The 13,393-nt window shown below is 47.3% G+C and overlaps 1 protein-coding gene across 1 annotated transcript in view; it reads right to left on the reverse strand.

The window, feature by feature from the left end:
• The window catches only part of SMPDL3B (sphingomyelin phosphodiesterase acid like 3B), a 33,099-nt gene that overhangs the window by 6,978 nt on the left and 12,728 nt on the right, over nt 1-13,393 (reverse strand). Inside the window, exons 2-4 of the mRNA XM_055573978.1 lie at nt 10,774-10,987; nt 7,813-7,910; nt 694-837 (exon numbers count right to left, since the gene is read on the reverse strand). Of these exons, the coding sequence (XP_055429953.1) occupies nt 694-837; nt 7,813-7,910; nt 10,774-10,987 (456 nt within the window). The remainder of the gene's footprint in view (nt 1-693; nt 838-7,812; nt 7,911-10,773; nt 10,988-13,393) is intronic.

The following is a 13,393-nucleotide window of genomic DNA, read 5'->3' on the forward strand; positions in this document are numbered from 1 at the left end:
TTCTCCAATATCAGTTACATACTCCTAAATATCATGGACTCAGACTTCCCTGGTGGCTCAGATGGTAAAGCGTCTGTCTAAAATGCGGGAGACCTGGTTCGATCCCTGGGTCGAGAAGAATCCCTGGAGAAGGAAATGGCAACCCACTCCAGTACTCTTGCCTAGAAAATCCCACCGGCAGAGGAGCCTGGTGTCCATGGGGTCGCAAAGAGTCAGACACGACTGAGCAACTTCACTTCACATTGACATAGTCCAGATCTCCTTGTGTTTACCCCAGGCCATTCCCTTCTGGGCTAGTCTCGGGAACAGTTAGCAAGTGCATAGCCAGCATTCATGCCTGACAGAGACCGAGGATTCCAAGGTCCATGCTTTTATGATCCCAGTCATAATCCCTTCTGGGTCTGGCCCTGGCATTTTTAACAAGGCTATAATTCTAAGAAAGACATGAAAAATAATCATCAATTAGTTTCTCTGTGAAATTTCTCAAGGCTGTGAAAGTACATTATTAGGAATTCCCACTGATCCTCTAAGCTAGGTGACCTTGGCCAAGTGACTTAGTATATTCAAGCCTCAGTCTCCTAATCTGTAAAATGGGGATAAAATCAGTTCCTATTTCATGGGGGTGTTGTGAAAATGAAATTAGATCAGACTTTGGCCTAAAGGGCTCCTTACAGTAGCAAATGATGTTAGTACCTTCTTTGAAGAGAGTGACAGATTCGTTTCTGAGCCAGGGCCGCCACAGCTCTGCTACCTGGTTGTAGATATTGTTGCTCCCTGCAGGTAACTGGTTTTTGGGGTGAAAGTCATGATTTCCCAAAGCAGCATAGACTTTAGTATCTGGGAGGAAAAAAGAAATATAAAAATATATATGGGGGACTTTCCTGGTGGTGCAGTGGCTAAGATTCCACGCTCCCAATGCAGAAGGCTGAGGTTCGATGTCTGGTCAGGGACCTAGATTTCACATGCCGCAACTAAAAAAAATCCTTCATGCTGCAGCTTAAGATCCCACATGCCGCGATGAAGATCAAAGATCCCTCATGCTGCAACTAAGACCCAATGAGGCCAAATAAAATCTGGAAACACTGAGCTCTGCTGAAGGAGGAGGTCATAGAATTCCCATGAGGAATTGTCCACAGAGCCAGAAGTCATAACTATAACTGCCTGGGAAAAGAACCTCCTCTGTAATATAGATGCAAGCAGACATAAGCATTCATGTAAGAGAAAACACAGATCCTTGGAATCCCAAAGACAGATGAGAAGGGAGGGACCCTGTCCAGTTTATAATCAGATAAAGTGGGGGTCCCCAGAGAAACAGGACCATAGAGAAAGACTTGGCTTTCTTGACCTAAGAGAAGGTATTTTGGGCCTAAGCCATTCAGGGATTTAAGCCTGGCCACAAGGCTTGCCCTTGAACAGATCTCAGTAATAAAGATCTTAAGGGAACAAAAGGACAGACCCTGTTAAGAGGGAAGAGAAGAAACAAGAGCAAGATAATGAATCAGTTGTAAAGACTCTTAGTTCTGTTTCAAAGGTAAACACTAGCCTGAAGCAGTTTCTCGAGCTGTTTTATAGAATTTAACCCCTGCAGTCTCAAAAACGACAGAATGATCTCTGTTCATTTCCAAGGCAAACCATTCAATATCACAGTAATCCAAGCCTATGCCCCAGCCAGTAACACTGAAGCAGCTGAAGTTGAACGTTTCTATGAAGACCTACAAGACCTTTTAAAACTAACACCCCAAAAAGATGTTCTTTTCATTATAGGGACTGCAAAAGTAGGAAGTCAAGAAACACCTGGAATAACAGGCAAATTTGGCCTTGGAATACGGAATGAAGCAAGGCAAAGGCTAATAGAGTTTTGCCAAGAGAACACACTGGTCATTGCAAACACCCTCTTCCAACAGCACAAGAGAAGACTCTACACATGGACATCACCAGATGGTCAACACCGAAATCAGATTGATTATATTCTTTGCAGCCAAAGATGGAGAAGCTCTATACAATCAGCAAAAACAAGACTGGGAGCTGACTGCGGCTCTGATCATGAACTCCTTATTGTCAAATTCAGACTTAAATTGAAGAAAGTGGGGAAAACCACTAGACCATTCACGTATGAACTAAATCAAATTCCTTATGATTATATAGTGGAAATGAGAAATAGATTTAATGGACTAGATCTGATAGACAGAGTGCCTGATGAACTATGGACAGAGGTTCGTGACATTGTACAGGAGACAGGGATCAAGACCATCCCCAAGAAAAAGAAATGCAAAAAAATGGCTGTCTGAGGAGGCCTTACAAATAGCTGTGAAAAGAAGGGAAGGGAAAAGCAAAGGAGAAAAGGAAAGATATACCCATTTGAATGCAGAGTTCCAAAGAATAGCAAGGAGAGATAAGAAAGCCTTCCTCAATGATCAATGCAAAGAAATAGAGGGAAACAACAGAATGGGAAAGACTAGAGATCTCTTCAAGAAAATTAGAGATACCAAGGGAACATTTCATGCAAAGATGGGCTAAATAAAGGACAGAAATGGTATAGACCTAACAGAAGCAGAAGATATTAAGAAGAGGTGGCGAGAATACACAGAACTGCACAAAAAAGATCTTCACGACCCAGATAATCATTTTGGTGTGATCATTCACCTAGAGCCAGACATCCTGGAATGTGAAGTCAAGTGGGCCTTAAGAAGCATCACTACAAACAAAGCTAGTGGAGATGATGGAATTCCAGTTGAGCTATTTCAAATCCTGAAAGATGATGTTGTGAAAGTGCTGCACTCAATATGCCACAAATTTGGAAAACTCAGCAGTAGCCACGAGACTGGAAAAGGTCAGTTTTCATTCCAATACCAAAGACAGGCAATGCCAAAGAATGCTCAAACTACCACACAATTGCACTCATCTCACATGCTAGCAAAGTAATGCTCAAAATTCTCCAAGCCCAGGCTTCAGCAATATGTGAACCATGAACTTCCTGATGTTCAAACTGGTTTCAGAAAAGGCAGAGGAACCAGAGATCAAATTGCCAACATCCGCTGGATCATGGAAAAAGCAAGAGAGTTCCAGAAAAACATCTATTTCTGCTTTATTGACTATGCCAAAGCCTTTGACTGTGTGAATCACAATAAATTGTGGACAATTCTTCAAGAGATGGGAATACCAGACCACCTGACCTGCCTCTTGAGAAATCTGTATGCAGGTCAGGAAGCAACAGTTAGAACTGGACATGGAACAACAGATAGGAAAAGGAGTACATCAAGGCTGTATATTGTCACCCTCCTTATTTAACTTATATGCAGAGTACATCATAAGAAACACTGGGCTGGAGGAAGCACAAGCTGGAATCAAGATTGTTGGGAGAAATATCAATAACCTCAGATATGCAGATGACACCACCCTTATGGCAGAAAGTGAAGAGGAACTCAAAAGCCTCTTGATGAAAGTGAAAGAGGAGAGTCAAAAAGTTGGCTTAAGGCTCAACATTCAGAAAACTAAGATCATGGCATCCGGTCCCATCACTTCATGGGAAATAGATGGGGAAACAGTGGAAACAGTGGCTGACTAATTTTTTGGCCTCCAAAATCACTGCAGATGGTGATTGCAGCCATGAAATTAAAAGATGCTTACTCCTTGGAAGGAAAGTTATGACCAACCTAGACAACATATTAAAAAGCAGAGACATTACTTTGCGAACAAAGGTCTGTCTAGTCAAGGCTATGGTTTTTCCAGTGGTCATGTATGGATGTGAGAGTTGGACTGTGAAGAAAGCTGAGCGCCGAAGAATTTATGCTTTTGAACTATGGTGTTGGAGAAGACTCTTGAGAGTCCCTTGGACTACAAGGAGATCCAACCAGTTCATCCTAAAGGAGATCAGTCCTAAATATTCATTGGAAGGACTGATGCTGAAGCTGAACTCCAATACTTTGGCCACCTGATGCGAAGAGCTGACTCATTTGAAAAGACCCTGATGCTGGGAAAGATTGAGGGCAGGAGGAGAAGTGGTTGGATGGCATCACTGACTCAATGGACATGAGTTTGGGTAAATTCCGGGAGTTGATGATGGACTAGGAAGCCTGACGTCCTGCAGTTCGTGGGGTCAGAAAGTGTCGGACAAGGCTGAGTGACTGAACTGAACTGAACTGAACCCCTGCAACCACTAGGTCATGGGGTCACTAAGACAGGACTTAGCAACTGAACAACAACAATCACCAGATCTACTGAAACCTAAGGGATGATGATATTGACCTTTTCTGACCCTCATGACTTCAATCAACCAAAGCATGGACTCTGTCAACTTTGCCCTAATTCTGTATTGAATTCTCCTCCTCAGGCCACTTCATGAATATATGCATGAATATATATGCATATATCCCTCCCTAGCTTAAAACTGCCCCAATTTTACTGTTCAGGGAACCACTGATTTGGGAAAGATTCATGGTGTTCTCCTTATTTGTTGCAAGTAGTAAATCCTTCCTTCTCCTGATGTTTGGCTTGGTTGTGTCTTTTGGCCTAACACCCACCAAGAGTCAAACCTCATTTTGGGGTAGCAGGTTTTTGCTGTGTCTATGTGTTGGGCACTTCTAGAAGCTCCTTACAAGCATAAACTCCATGGGGGCACCAGCTGGCATCATGTTCATGACCAAGTTCCCTGTCCCTAGAACGCTGTCTCACCCATAGTAGACACATTTGTTGACGGACTAAATGAATGAATGGGTTACCTTATTTAATCCTCACAACAGCCCTCTGGGCAGGTACCATTATTTTACTCATGTTGCACAGGGAGAACACAGAGTGTTCTCCCCAAGATATACCCAGGTGTTCAGGGTGTGGCCCACCTGGAGCGTGGCAGAGCCTGAACTGGGGCCCGAATCAGTTTGCCTTGCACACCCATATGCACCATCAGCCACAGTGGAGAGGCAGGGGCCAGTGTTCACAGCGACTCTGATGAGGAACCCAGGTGCATGTGGCGAGAAGAACTCACGACATGGAACCAAAATCTCAAATTTCAGCCTCTTCCTCCTCTCCAACTTGTTGCTTCAGCTGATTTATCTTTATAATGGGGAGTGTTCTGCTTGACCCATGTTGCTACCATTCTCAAATAAGATAAGGCCTTGTTTCACCTCTTCCAGTTTGTTCTCATTTTAACATCTCTACAAGTGGGCCGTGTCTCACCACTGAGGCCAGGAGAAAGCGCTGTGTCATACTTTAATGGACAGCATTTTTTTTTTCCTTAGCAATACATAAAACAATGAAACATCTTACAGTCAATGGTATCTCAGATTTAGGAAATTCAATGCATGTGCAAGCATGTTGTGAACTATAAAATCTTATCATTTACACTTATATGTTAAATCATAATAATAAAGCATTTTCTTATCCATTATTTCACTTTTATTCCTGAAGCCACATGTGGAGCAAAGAAAAGAGCGCTCAGAGTAAGATCTGAGTTTGAGTCCCTCCCTAGGAACTGACTAGCTCTGCCCTATAGATTTGTTATCTATACACTGGGAATAATACCTATTATTACTATGGGGGAGAGTGCCCTGGTTTGAGCCTGTGTGCCTGTGTGTTAGTCGCTCAGTCATATCTGACTCTTTGCAACCCCAGGGCCTGCCAGGATCCTCTGTCCATGGAATTCTCCAGGCAAGAATACTGCAGTGGGTTGCTGTTCTCTTCTCCAGGGGATCTTCCTGACCCAGGGATGGAACCTGGATCTCCTGCATTGCAGGCAGATTTTGTTTTTACCGTCTGAGCCACCAGGGAAGCCCCAGTGATTTCTGCTGGAAGATTAGCCCAAGCATGTCTGAGTTGGTTGAGTTGAGGTACGTAGACTGGAAGTGTCCTGTCAGGTGCTCTGCACAAACCGATTTACATTGAGGGAAGGAGGTGTCAGAAAGGAGGTTACCTCAAGGACAGATGTGGGAATTGCAAGGCGGGGGTTGGGGGGGAGGTCCCTCCTGGAGTGGGAGTGGTAGGTAGGAGATGTCCTCAAACCAGGATCTGCATCCCAAACCTTGCCTGTTTCCTTGACCACAAGGGTCACGTTTGTCTTCAGTGAAACTGAGGCAGTAATAACACCTCTCTCTAGGATTATCCTGACAGTGAAGGAACTAAGGCATATATACAATATTCTCAGAGGAGTGCCTGACACTTAGCACTTGATACATAGATACAGGACTTCCCAGGTGGCGCTAGTGGTAAAGAACCAGCCTGCCAATGCAGGAGACTATGAGAAACGCAGGTTTGAGAAACACGGGTTTGAGAAACACGGGCTTGATCCTTGGGTCAGGAAGATCCCCTGGAGGAGGGCATGGCAACCCTCTCCAGTATTCTTGGCTGGAGAATCCCCATGGACAGAGCGCCTGGGGGGCTACACTCCATGGGGTCGCAAAGAGTCGGACATGACCGAAGCGACTTAGCACACACACATAGATACATATAATTGTTCTTGCTGCTATTACCTATTTTTGTTATCACTATTCCGTATCTGGGTCCTGAGAGACCCATGATGAAGACCTTCAGCGGAAACAGCTGTACCAGAACCCCAGGGCACTTAGGGTAGGGGTGAGGGTTGGGATCTAGGATCTGCTTTCACAGGTCTCCTGCTGAGAGAGCCTGATTCAGACTCCAGGATCTTGTGTTTGGCACAGCCTGCTTAAAGCCATTTCTAAGGACCATTAGATGGGGCCCTCCACCACCGTCTCCCCGTCATGTCCTGCGGGGCTGTGGCCATAATCACTCACAGTCCTGGCTGCTCGCCCAGGCTCTGAAGGCCTTGGATGCACCACAAAGCAGCACTTTGGCCGAAAATCTGCATCTCCCAGAAGTCCCAGCAGCCAAGATGGTTTGAGAAGAGTAGATGGCAATTCCAGAGCCATAGCAGGACACAAAGGCTGTGTGCAAGCCCACTTGAGACTTACCAGGGACGATGCCTGAAAGTAACTGTGGACGCCTTGAGAAGCGGCTGTGAGTCTGGTGTTATACAGGCAGGACGGAAACCAGTGAAATGTCAGGCATTTCCATTAATAAAAAAGAAACAGGTCCGAAATGGAGTTACTTGTGCTAAACCCTAGGTCAGCAAACCAAGTGTTAACCAAGTTAATACCTAACCTAACTGAAGTTTCAGCCTCTCCCAAGAATGTGACCTTTACACAGTCAATATGGAATTAACACAGGGGGCACTAGTGAGGAAATCTGTTTGACAGATCCCACCTTTCCCCTAAAGGAAGGTAACCTTGCCCGAAACAATCCCTTTTTGCTAGAATCTTTCTTTCTCCACCCTCTTCTGTCTGTAAAACCTTCCATTTGTACAGCTCCTTGAAGCCCCTTTCCTTTATTTTTTTTTCATCTTTTTTCTCTTTTTGGCTGTACCACACAGCCTGTGGGATCTTACTTCCCCGACCAGGGATCGAACCTGGGCCCCCTGCATTGGAAGCACGGAGTCTTAACCACTGGACTGCCAGGGAAGTCCCTGGAGCTCCTTTCTGTTTTCTAGGTGGGATGCTGCCTGAGTCATGAATTCTTGAATAAAGTCAAATAGATCAGATTTACTCAGTTGAATTTGGTTTTTAACACCGTTAATAGGAATCTGTGTGTATTCACAAGCGGACAAGCTCTCATTCATGCTCCTCACAGTGTTCCTGGAAGGTAAGACCTGATTGCTGTGAAGTGCCTGGTGCGGGAGCTGGCCGGCAGCCATCGTCATCGTGGGGGAAGGTCATTCCTTTGCACTTTGGTGCTGTTTTCCTCCCGCTGTGCCAGGCATTGCCTGGGTGTCAGGGAACATTGTGGGGACCCAGGGCACAATCTTACCTGGAAAGGCCTCCCTGATGAGCTGAGTCAGCTGCTTCACAATTCGCAGCACGGCCGCCTCGCTCAGCCTCTCGTCGGGCACGTGTGGTGTGTCATCACTGCAAAACACAAGCGGCTCGGGGAGTGGCACAAGGAAAAGAAGGGCCGGCTCCCCGTGAGAAACCAGCTCTACCCAGACCCAGCTGCAGGACTGGGCCTCAGACAGCTGCTGAGAGGGAGGGCCGGGCTGGAGTTGGGAGGCACCCGGACAGAGTTCAAGCCCTGGCTCTGCCATTAACCTGCTGTGGGTCCCTGGGCTGGTTGTTTAACCTCTCTGAACTTCCATGAGCTCATCTGTGAAATAGGGACAATACGGAACTTCAGAGTACCTGTGGGACTTCAACAAAGAAAATAACAAAGGTTCCACAATCACTGTGCAGAGCGACTGCAGCCACGAAGTTAAAAGATGATTGCTCCTATGAAGAAAAGATGTGACAAACCTACACAGAGTATTAAAAAACAGAGACTTCACTTTACTGGCAAAGATCCATATACTCAGGGCTATGGTTTAGTCATGTACTGATGTAAGAGTTGGACCGTAAAGAAGGCTGAGCGCCAAAGAATTAATACTTTTGATCTGTGGTGTTGGAGAAGACTCTTGAGAGTCCCTTGGACTGCAAGGAGATCCAGCCAGTCCATCCTAGAGGAAATCAACACTGAATATTCATTGGAAGGACTGATGCTGCAGCTGAAGCTCCAGTACTTTGGCCACCTGATGCGAAGAGCCGACTCTGGAAAAGATCTTGATGCTGAGAAAGATTGAAGGCTAACGGAGAAGGCAACAGAGGATGAGATGGTTGGATGGCATCATTGACTCGGTGGGGTGGAGAAGCCGATCTGAGTTCATTCCTTGCCCCAAGGGTTCTAAGGTGTTTGGATCTGCCTTCATAATAAAACATCTGGATGTACTCTGGCAGGTCCAGGGCCTGCCCCAGGACCATTTAGCCCCCACCCGACCCCTCATTTGACAGACCTAAATTCCTGGATCCATCTTAGAAAGGTGCAGCAAGAAGGAGGAAGAAGAGGGAAGGGAGGTTTGGGGAAAGAAGGAGGAAGGGAGGTTTGGGAGTGATAGGAGCCCCCACAATCAAAAGCCTGAGGACTCTGCTGGACTGAGCACAGCAACTGTGCCCTGAGACTCCCTGGGGAAGTTAAGTAGCTGAATCATACGGAGACCACTACTGGCAGTCCACACGGGCTCACGTTGTGCCGGGTACTTGTCGTGTGTTGAACCCATATCCACTCATTTATTCTTCATAATAACCCTACAGTGGAGCTTCTATTGTTATCCCATTTGACAGATAAAGAAACGAAGCCACAGAAAAGTGAAGAGTCCTGCCTAAGACAGTGGTGGAGCCAGGGTTTGAACCAGTCAGCCCGGCTCCAGGGTCTATGCTCACATCCATTACATCCTACAGTGTCTCTGATGCCCTCGTTAGGACAGCAGGAGGGGCCCTGGAGCCCCGTCCTCCCTGGAGACAGGCCAGGAATCTGAAGACATCAGAACAAAATTCCATTTTCCCCTAGTCTGGAGGATTGAATTCTGTGTGATAGAAAACATATCCAGTTGCTACAGGTTAATCCCCAAGGGATTGCGATTCTCCCAGGAGAGGCCAGATTTCTTAGAAACTGAAGAATTAAAAGGGGCCCTTGAGGTCCTCTCATCCAATGTCATAACCTCTGCAAGTCCCAGAGATTTCCCAGAAAAATCATGTTTTTCTGTTAAAGGATGGTGAATTTCTCAGAGGGATCATGTCTTTTAGAATGTTACTCATTTCTCAGGGAGCAGGGGGCCAGAGTCATGGCCTAAAACTCACTTTCTCCTTGGATTGATTCCTGAGCCCCGGGAAACCAGAACTGCCCAGGCTTCTCTGAGAGATGGTCACATTTCTTAAGGGTCCAGCCTTACTCCACCCACTACTGTCCATGTGAGGGTCATTTGGGTCACTCCCATGTCACAGTGAGAGACAGCTAGGGCCATCGTGGGTTTGCTCCACCTTATGGAAGTGTCTATAGAGGCTAGAAGAGGGCGCAGGAAGCCAGAGCTCCAGCCAGCCCTCTTCACCTGCTCTCTAGCTCACACTTCCTACAGGAAGTCCTCCCAGTTTCACCAGAAGGAGTCAGGTGCCCTGTGAAACTCCCCCACCCGCTCAATGCCCCTCTCTCCTCGCTGGGATATCATGGTCAGTGACCACATCTATATCACCCAGGAAACCTTGAGCTCCCTGAAGGAGGGTTGGGGTCCCTATTATCTCTGTTCCCCCATGTCTGCCCAGGGGTGAGCACAGGGCAGGCTGATCTACCAAGAGAGGGAGGGAAGGATCAAGTGAGTGAAGGGGGGACCACGAGTGCTGAGGAAAGTTGAAGGACTTACAGCAGTGTCCTTGGAGGAGGAGCAGAAATGGCATCACTATGGCTGAGCTGAAATTGCTCCTCAAGCTCTCTCTATGCAGGCCAAGCTCTGACCAGGGAGGACCCGCAAGGCCAGGCAGCCAGGGGTGGCCCACAGCTGGCCAGGACACTTGGTCCCAATGCTGGCCCACCTTCAGCCCTCCTAACTTTCTCCTCTCCCTGCATTTGGGTCTCTGGGGCTTGCAGCCCCTAAACTCTGGTGGGAGTGGCAGCAGGGTTCATCCCCCGACTTGAAATCCAGGACTTCCCCACATGCCCAAACATGCCATGACCATGTCCCCAGCCTCAGTGAGCGCCAAGTTCTGCTGAGTCTGGGAGACACGAGGTCAAGGGCACAGACCCTGGAATCAGCCAGGCCCAGGCTCCCACGGACAAGCTTTGAGTTTCAGGTTCGTCCTCTCTGCAACAGGGCTGGTGTGAGGACTAAGGGAGATGGTTTGGGGCAGGTGCCAGGAGGGCAGGGGGCACTCGCAGTGGCCAGGGAAGGGCAGCTGTGGTGACGGCTCTCACCCAGTCCAGAGGATGAAGTCTGGCTCTGGCTCGATCTCCTTCATGGCGTAGATGGAGGAGTTGATGAGGATCCAGGGAGAATCACAGAGGTAGTCGCCCCAGGGGCCTGCATTGGGCACCGGCTGGGAACCTGCAGACGGGCATACCTGGAGAGGGTCTTCAGACACCTTGTAGTCAGGGTCCAGGTGCAGGTCAGAGATGTGCCAGAACTTCCCTGCAGGGACAAGGAGACCCCTCTAATATGGGTTCCTCCCTGAGCCTGGCTAGGGAGGGATCAGGGGAACCCTGGGGTAGGAGAGGGGAGTTTACACAGGTGAAAGGAAGTTTTCTCCAAATCCAGGGCTGGGCTTTGCCCAGGGAGGCACTGAGCAGAGCAGAAAATAGGCTTGGTTCTGTCCCTGACCTCTGACCTTTGACAAGATCCTTTCTATCTCCCCACCTCAGTGTTCCCAGCAGCAGCAGGAGGGATTGGACTGTGTGGCCTTCAGGAATCCTTCAGGAATTCTATGTAGAGTGCTTGTTTTAAAGCAAAGATGAGTTAAGCACCCAGGCTCTGGAACCACATACTAGCTGTGTGACTCTGGGTGAGATGCTTCACCTCTCTGAGCCAATAACTAGAGCTAAATGTTATGCTCTAGGGAAATATATACAAAAATCTGGGAGAAGGCTTACACACCAAAGGCATCATAAGATCTTGCTAATTAATACCGGCAAAAGGCTGGGGAATATGTGTGGAAATAAAAAAGAAAGAAGGCTGAGCACCGAAGAATTGATGTGCTTGAACTGTGGTGTTGGAGAAGACTCTTGGACTGCAAGGATATCAAACCAGTCAATCCTAAAGGAAATCAACCCTGAATATTCATTAGAAGGACTAATGACAAAGCTGAAGCTCCAATACTTTGACCACCTGATGCGAAGAGCCAGCTCATTGGAAAAGACCCTGATTCTGGGAAAGATTGAAGGCAGGAGGAGAAGGGGATGGCAGAGGGTGAGATGGTTGGATGGCATCACCAACTCAATGGACATGAGTTTGAGCAGGCTCCCAGAGATAGTGATGGACAGGGAAGCCTGGCGTGCTGCAGTCCATGGGGTCACAAAGAGTCGGACATGACTGAGCTACTGAACAACAAAAATGTGTGGAAACGGTGTCTATGAGTAGAAGACCAGGAAAGGTGGACTGTCATTTCAGACTGGCCTGAATTTCTCATTGTGGGCCTACTTGTTAGTGACTCTGGATGTGAGGTGAAGAGCCAAAAATCTCGAGGTGTAACACAAAGAAGGGAATCTAAAGAAACGGGCTTTGGAGTGGCTTTCTCATCGGCATCCAGCACAGGGCCTGGTGTAAGTGGTTTCAATGATGCCTATTGAAGGAGAGGTTGAACAGGTTTGGCCTCTCCCCTAATTCCTGTTTCCAGAATTTCCTCACTTTCCATCATTGCTCTCACTTCCTCCTCCACTTCCTGTGTCACTTAGTGCCAACAGTCAACACCCACCCATCCCAGTAAAATGGGCCTGGGCCTGGGAATATGCCTTCTATTGCTTTCAGGGTTGGCTAGCCAGTCCCCGACTCTTTCCACCCTCCCTTCCCCCCGCCCCCAGTGACTCTAAGACCAAAGGTAAAGTCTGGACCCTGATCTCACTCCTTGATGCTTCTGAGCTTTGGCCCACCTCTCCTGATCTAAACCTGGTCTCCGGAAAGAATCAGAAACTTGTTCATACCAAGGTACACACGACTGATTAAACAAACCGTGGTCCCTCCCACGATCATTATATAATCATCCTCCTCACAGCCCTGAAGGGATTGATCATTATCCCCTTTCCATTTTGGTGATAAGGAAATGAAAGTTCAGAGGTCAACATGCTTGAAATCACATGGTAAATGCTGGGGGTGGAGGTGGGTGGGAGTCCTCTGGCTCCCTAATCACTCCAAGGAAAATGTGATTGCTAAGGGGGTAAAATCAATGCCTTTTATTTTAACTCTTTTTGTAGATCATCTATGCGTGCATTTTAAGTTTTTACCCTAACTGAGACTCTTTGTTTATAATGGGGGAAACTAAAACTTTTCACACGAATTGTGATCACTAACATATTTGACTGCAGCCATGAAATTAAAAGACGCTTACTCCTTGGAAGGAAAGTTATGACCAACCTAGATAGCATATTCAAAAGCAGAGACATTACTTTGCCAACAAAGGTCCGTCTAGTCAAAGATATGGTTTTTCCAGTGGTCATGTATGGATGTGAGAGTTGGACTGTGAAGAAGGCTGAGTGCCAAAGACTTGATGCTTTAGAACTGTGGTGTTGGAGAAGACTCTTGAGAGGCCCTTGGACTGCAAGGAGATCCAACCAGTCCATTCTGAAGGAGATCAGCCCTGGGATTTCTTTGGAAGGAATGATGCTAAAGCTGAAACTCCAGTACTTTGGCCACCTCATGCGAAGAGTTGACTCATTGGAAAAGACTCTGATGCTGGGAGGGATTGGGGGCAGGAGGAGAAGGGGATGACAGAGGATGAGATGGCTGGATGGCATCACCGACTCAATGGACGTGAGTCTGAGTGAACTCCGGGAGATGGTGATGGACAGGGAGGCCTGGCGTGCTGCGATTCATGGGGTAGCAAAG

The sequence above is a fragment of the Bubalus kerabau genome, chromosome 3 (assembly GCF_029407905.1).
Source record: "Bubalus kerabau isolate K-KA32 ecotype Philippines breed swamp buffalo chromosome 3, PCC_UOA_SB_1v2, whole genome shotgun sequence".
NCBI classification, from domain to species: Eukaryota; Metazoa; Chordata; class Mammalia; order Artiodactyla; family Bovidae; genus Bubalus; species Bubalus kerabau.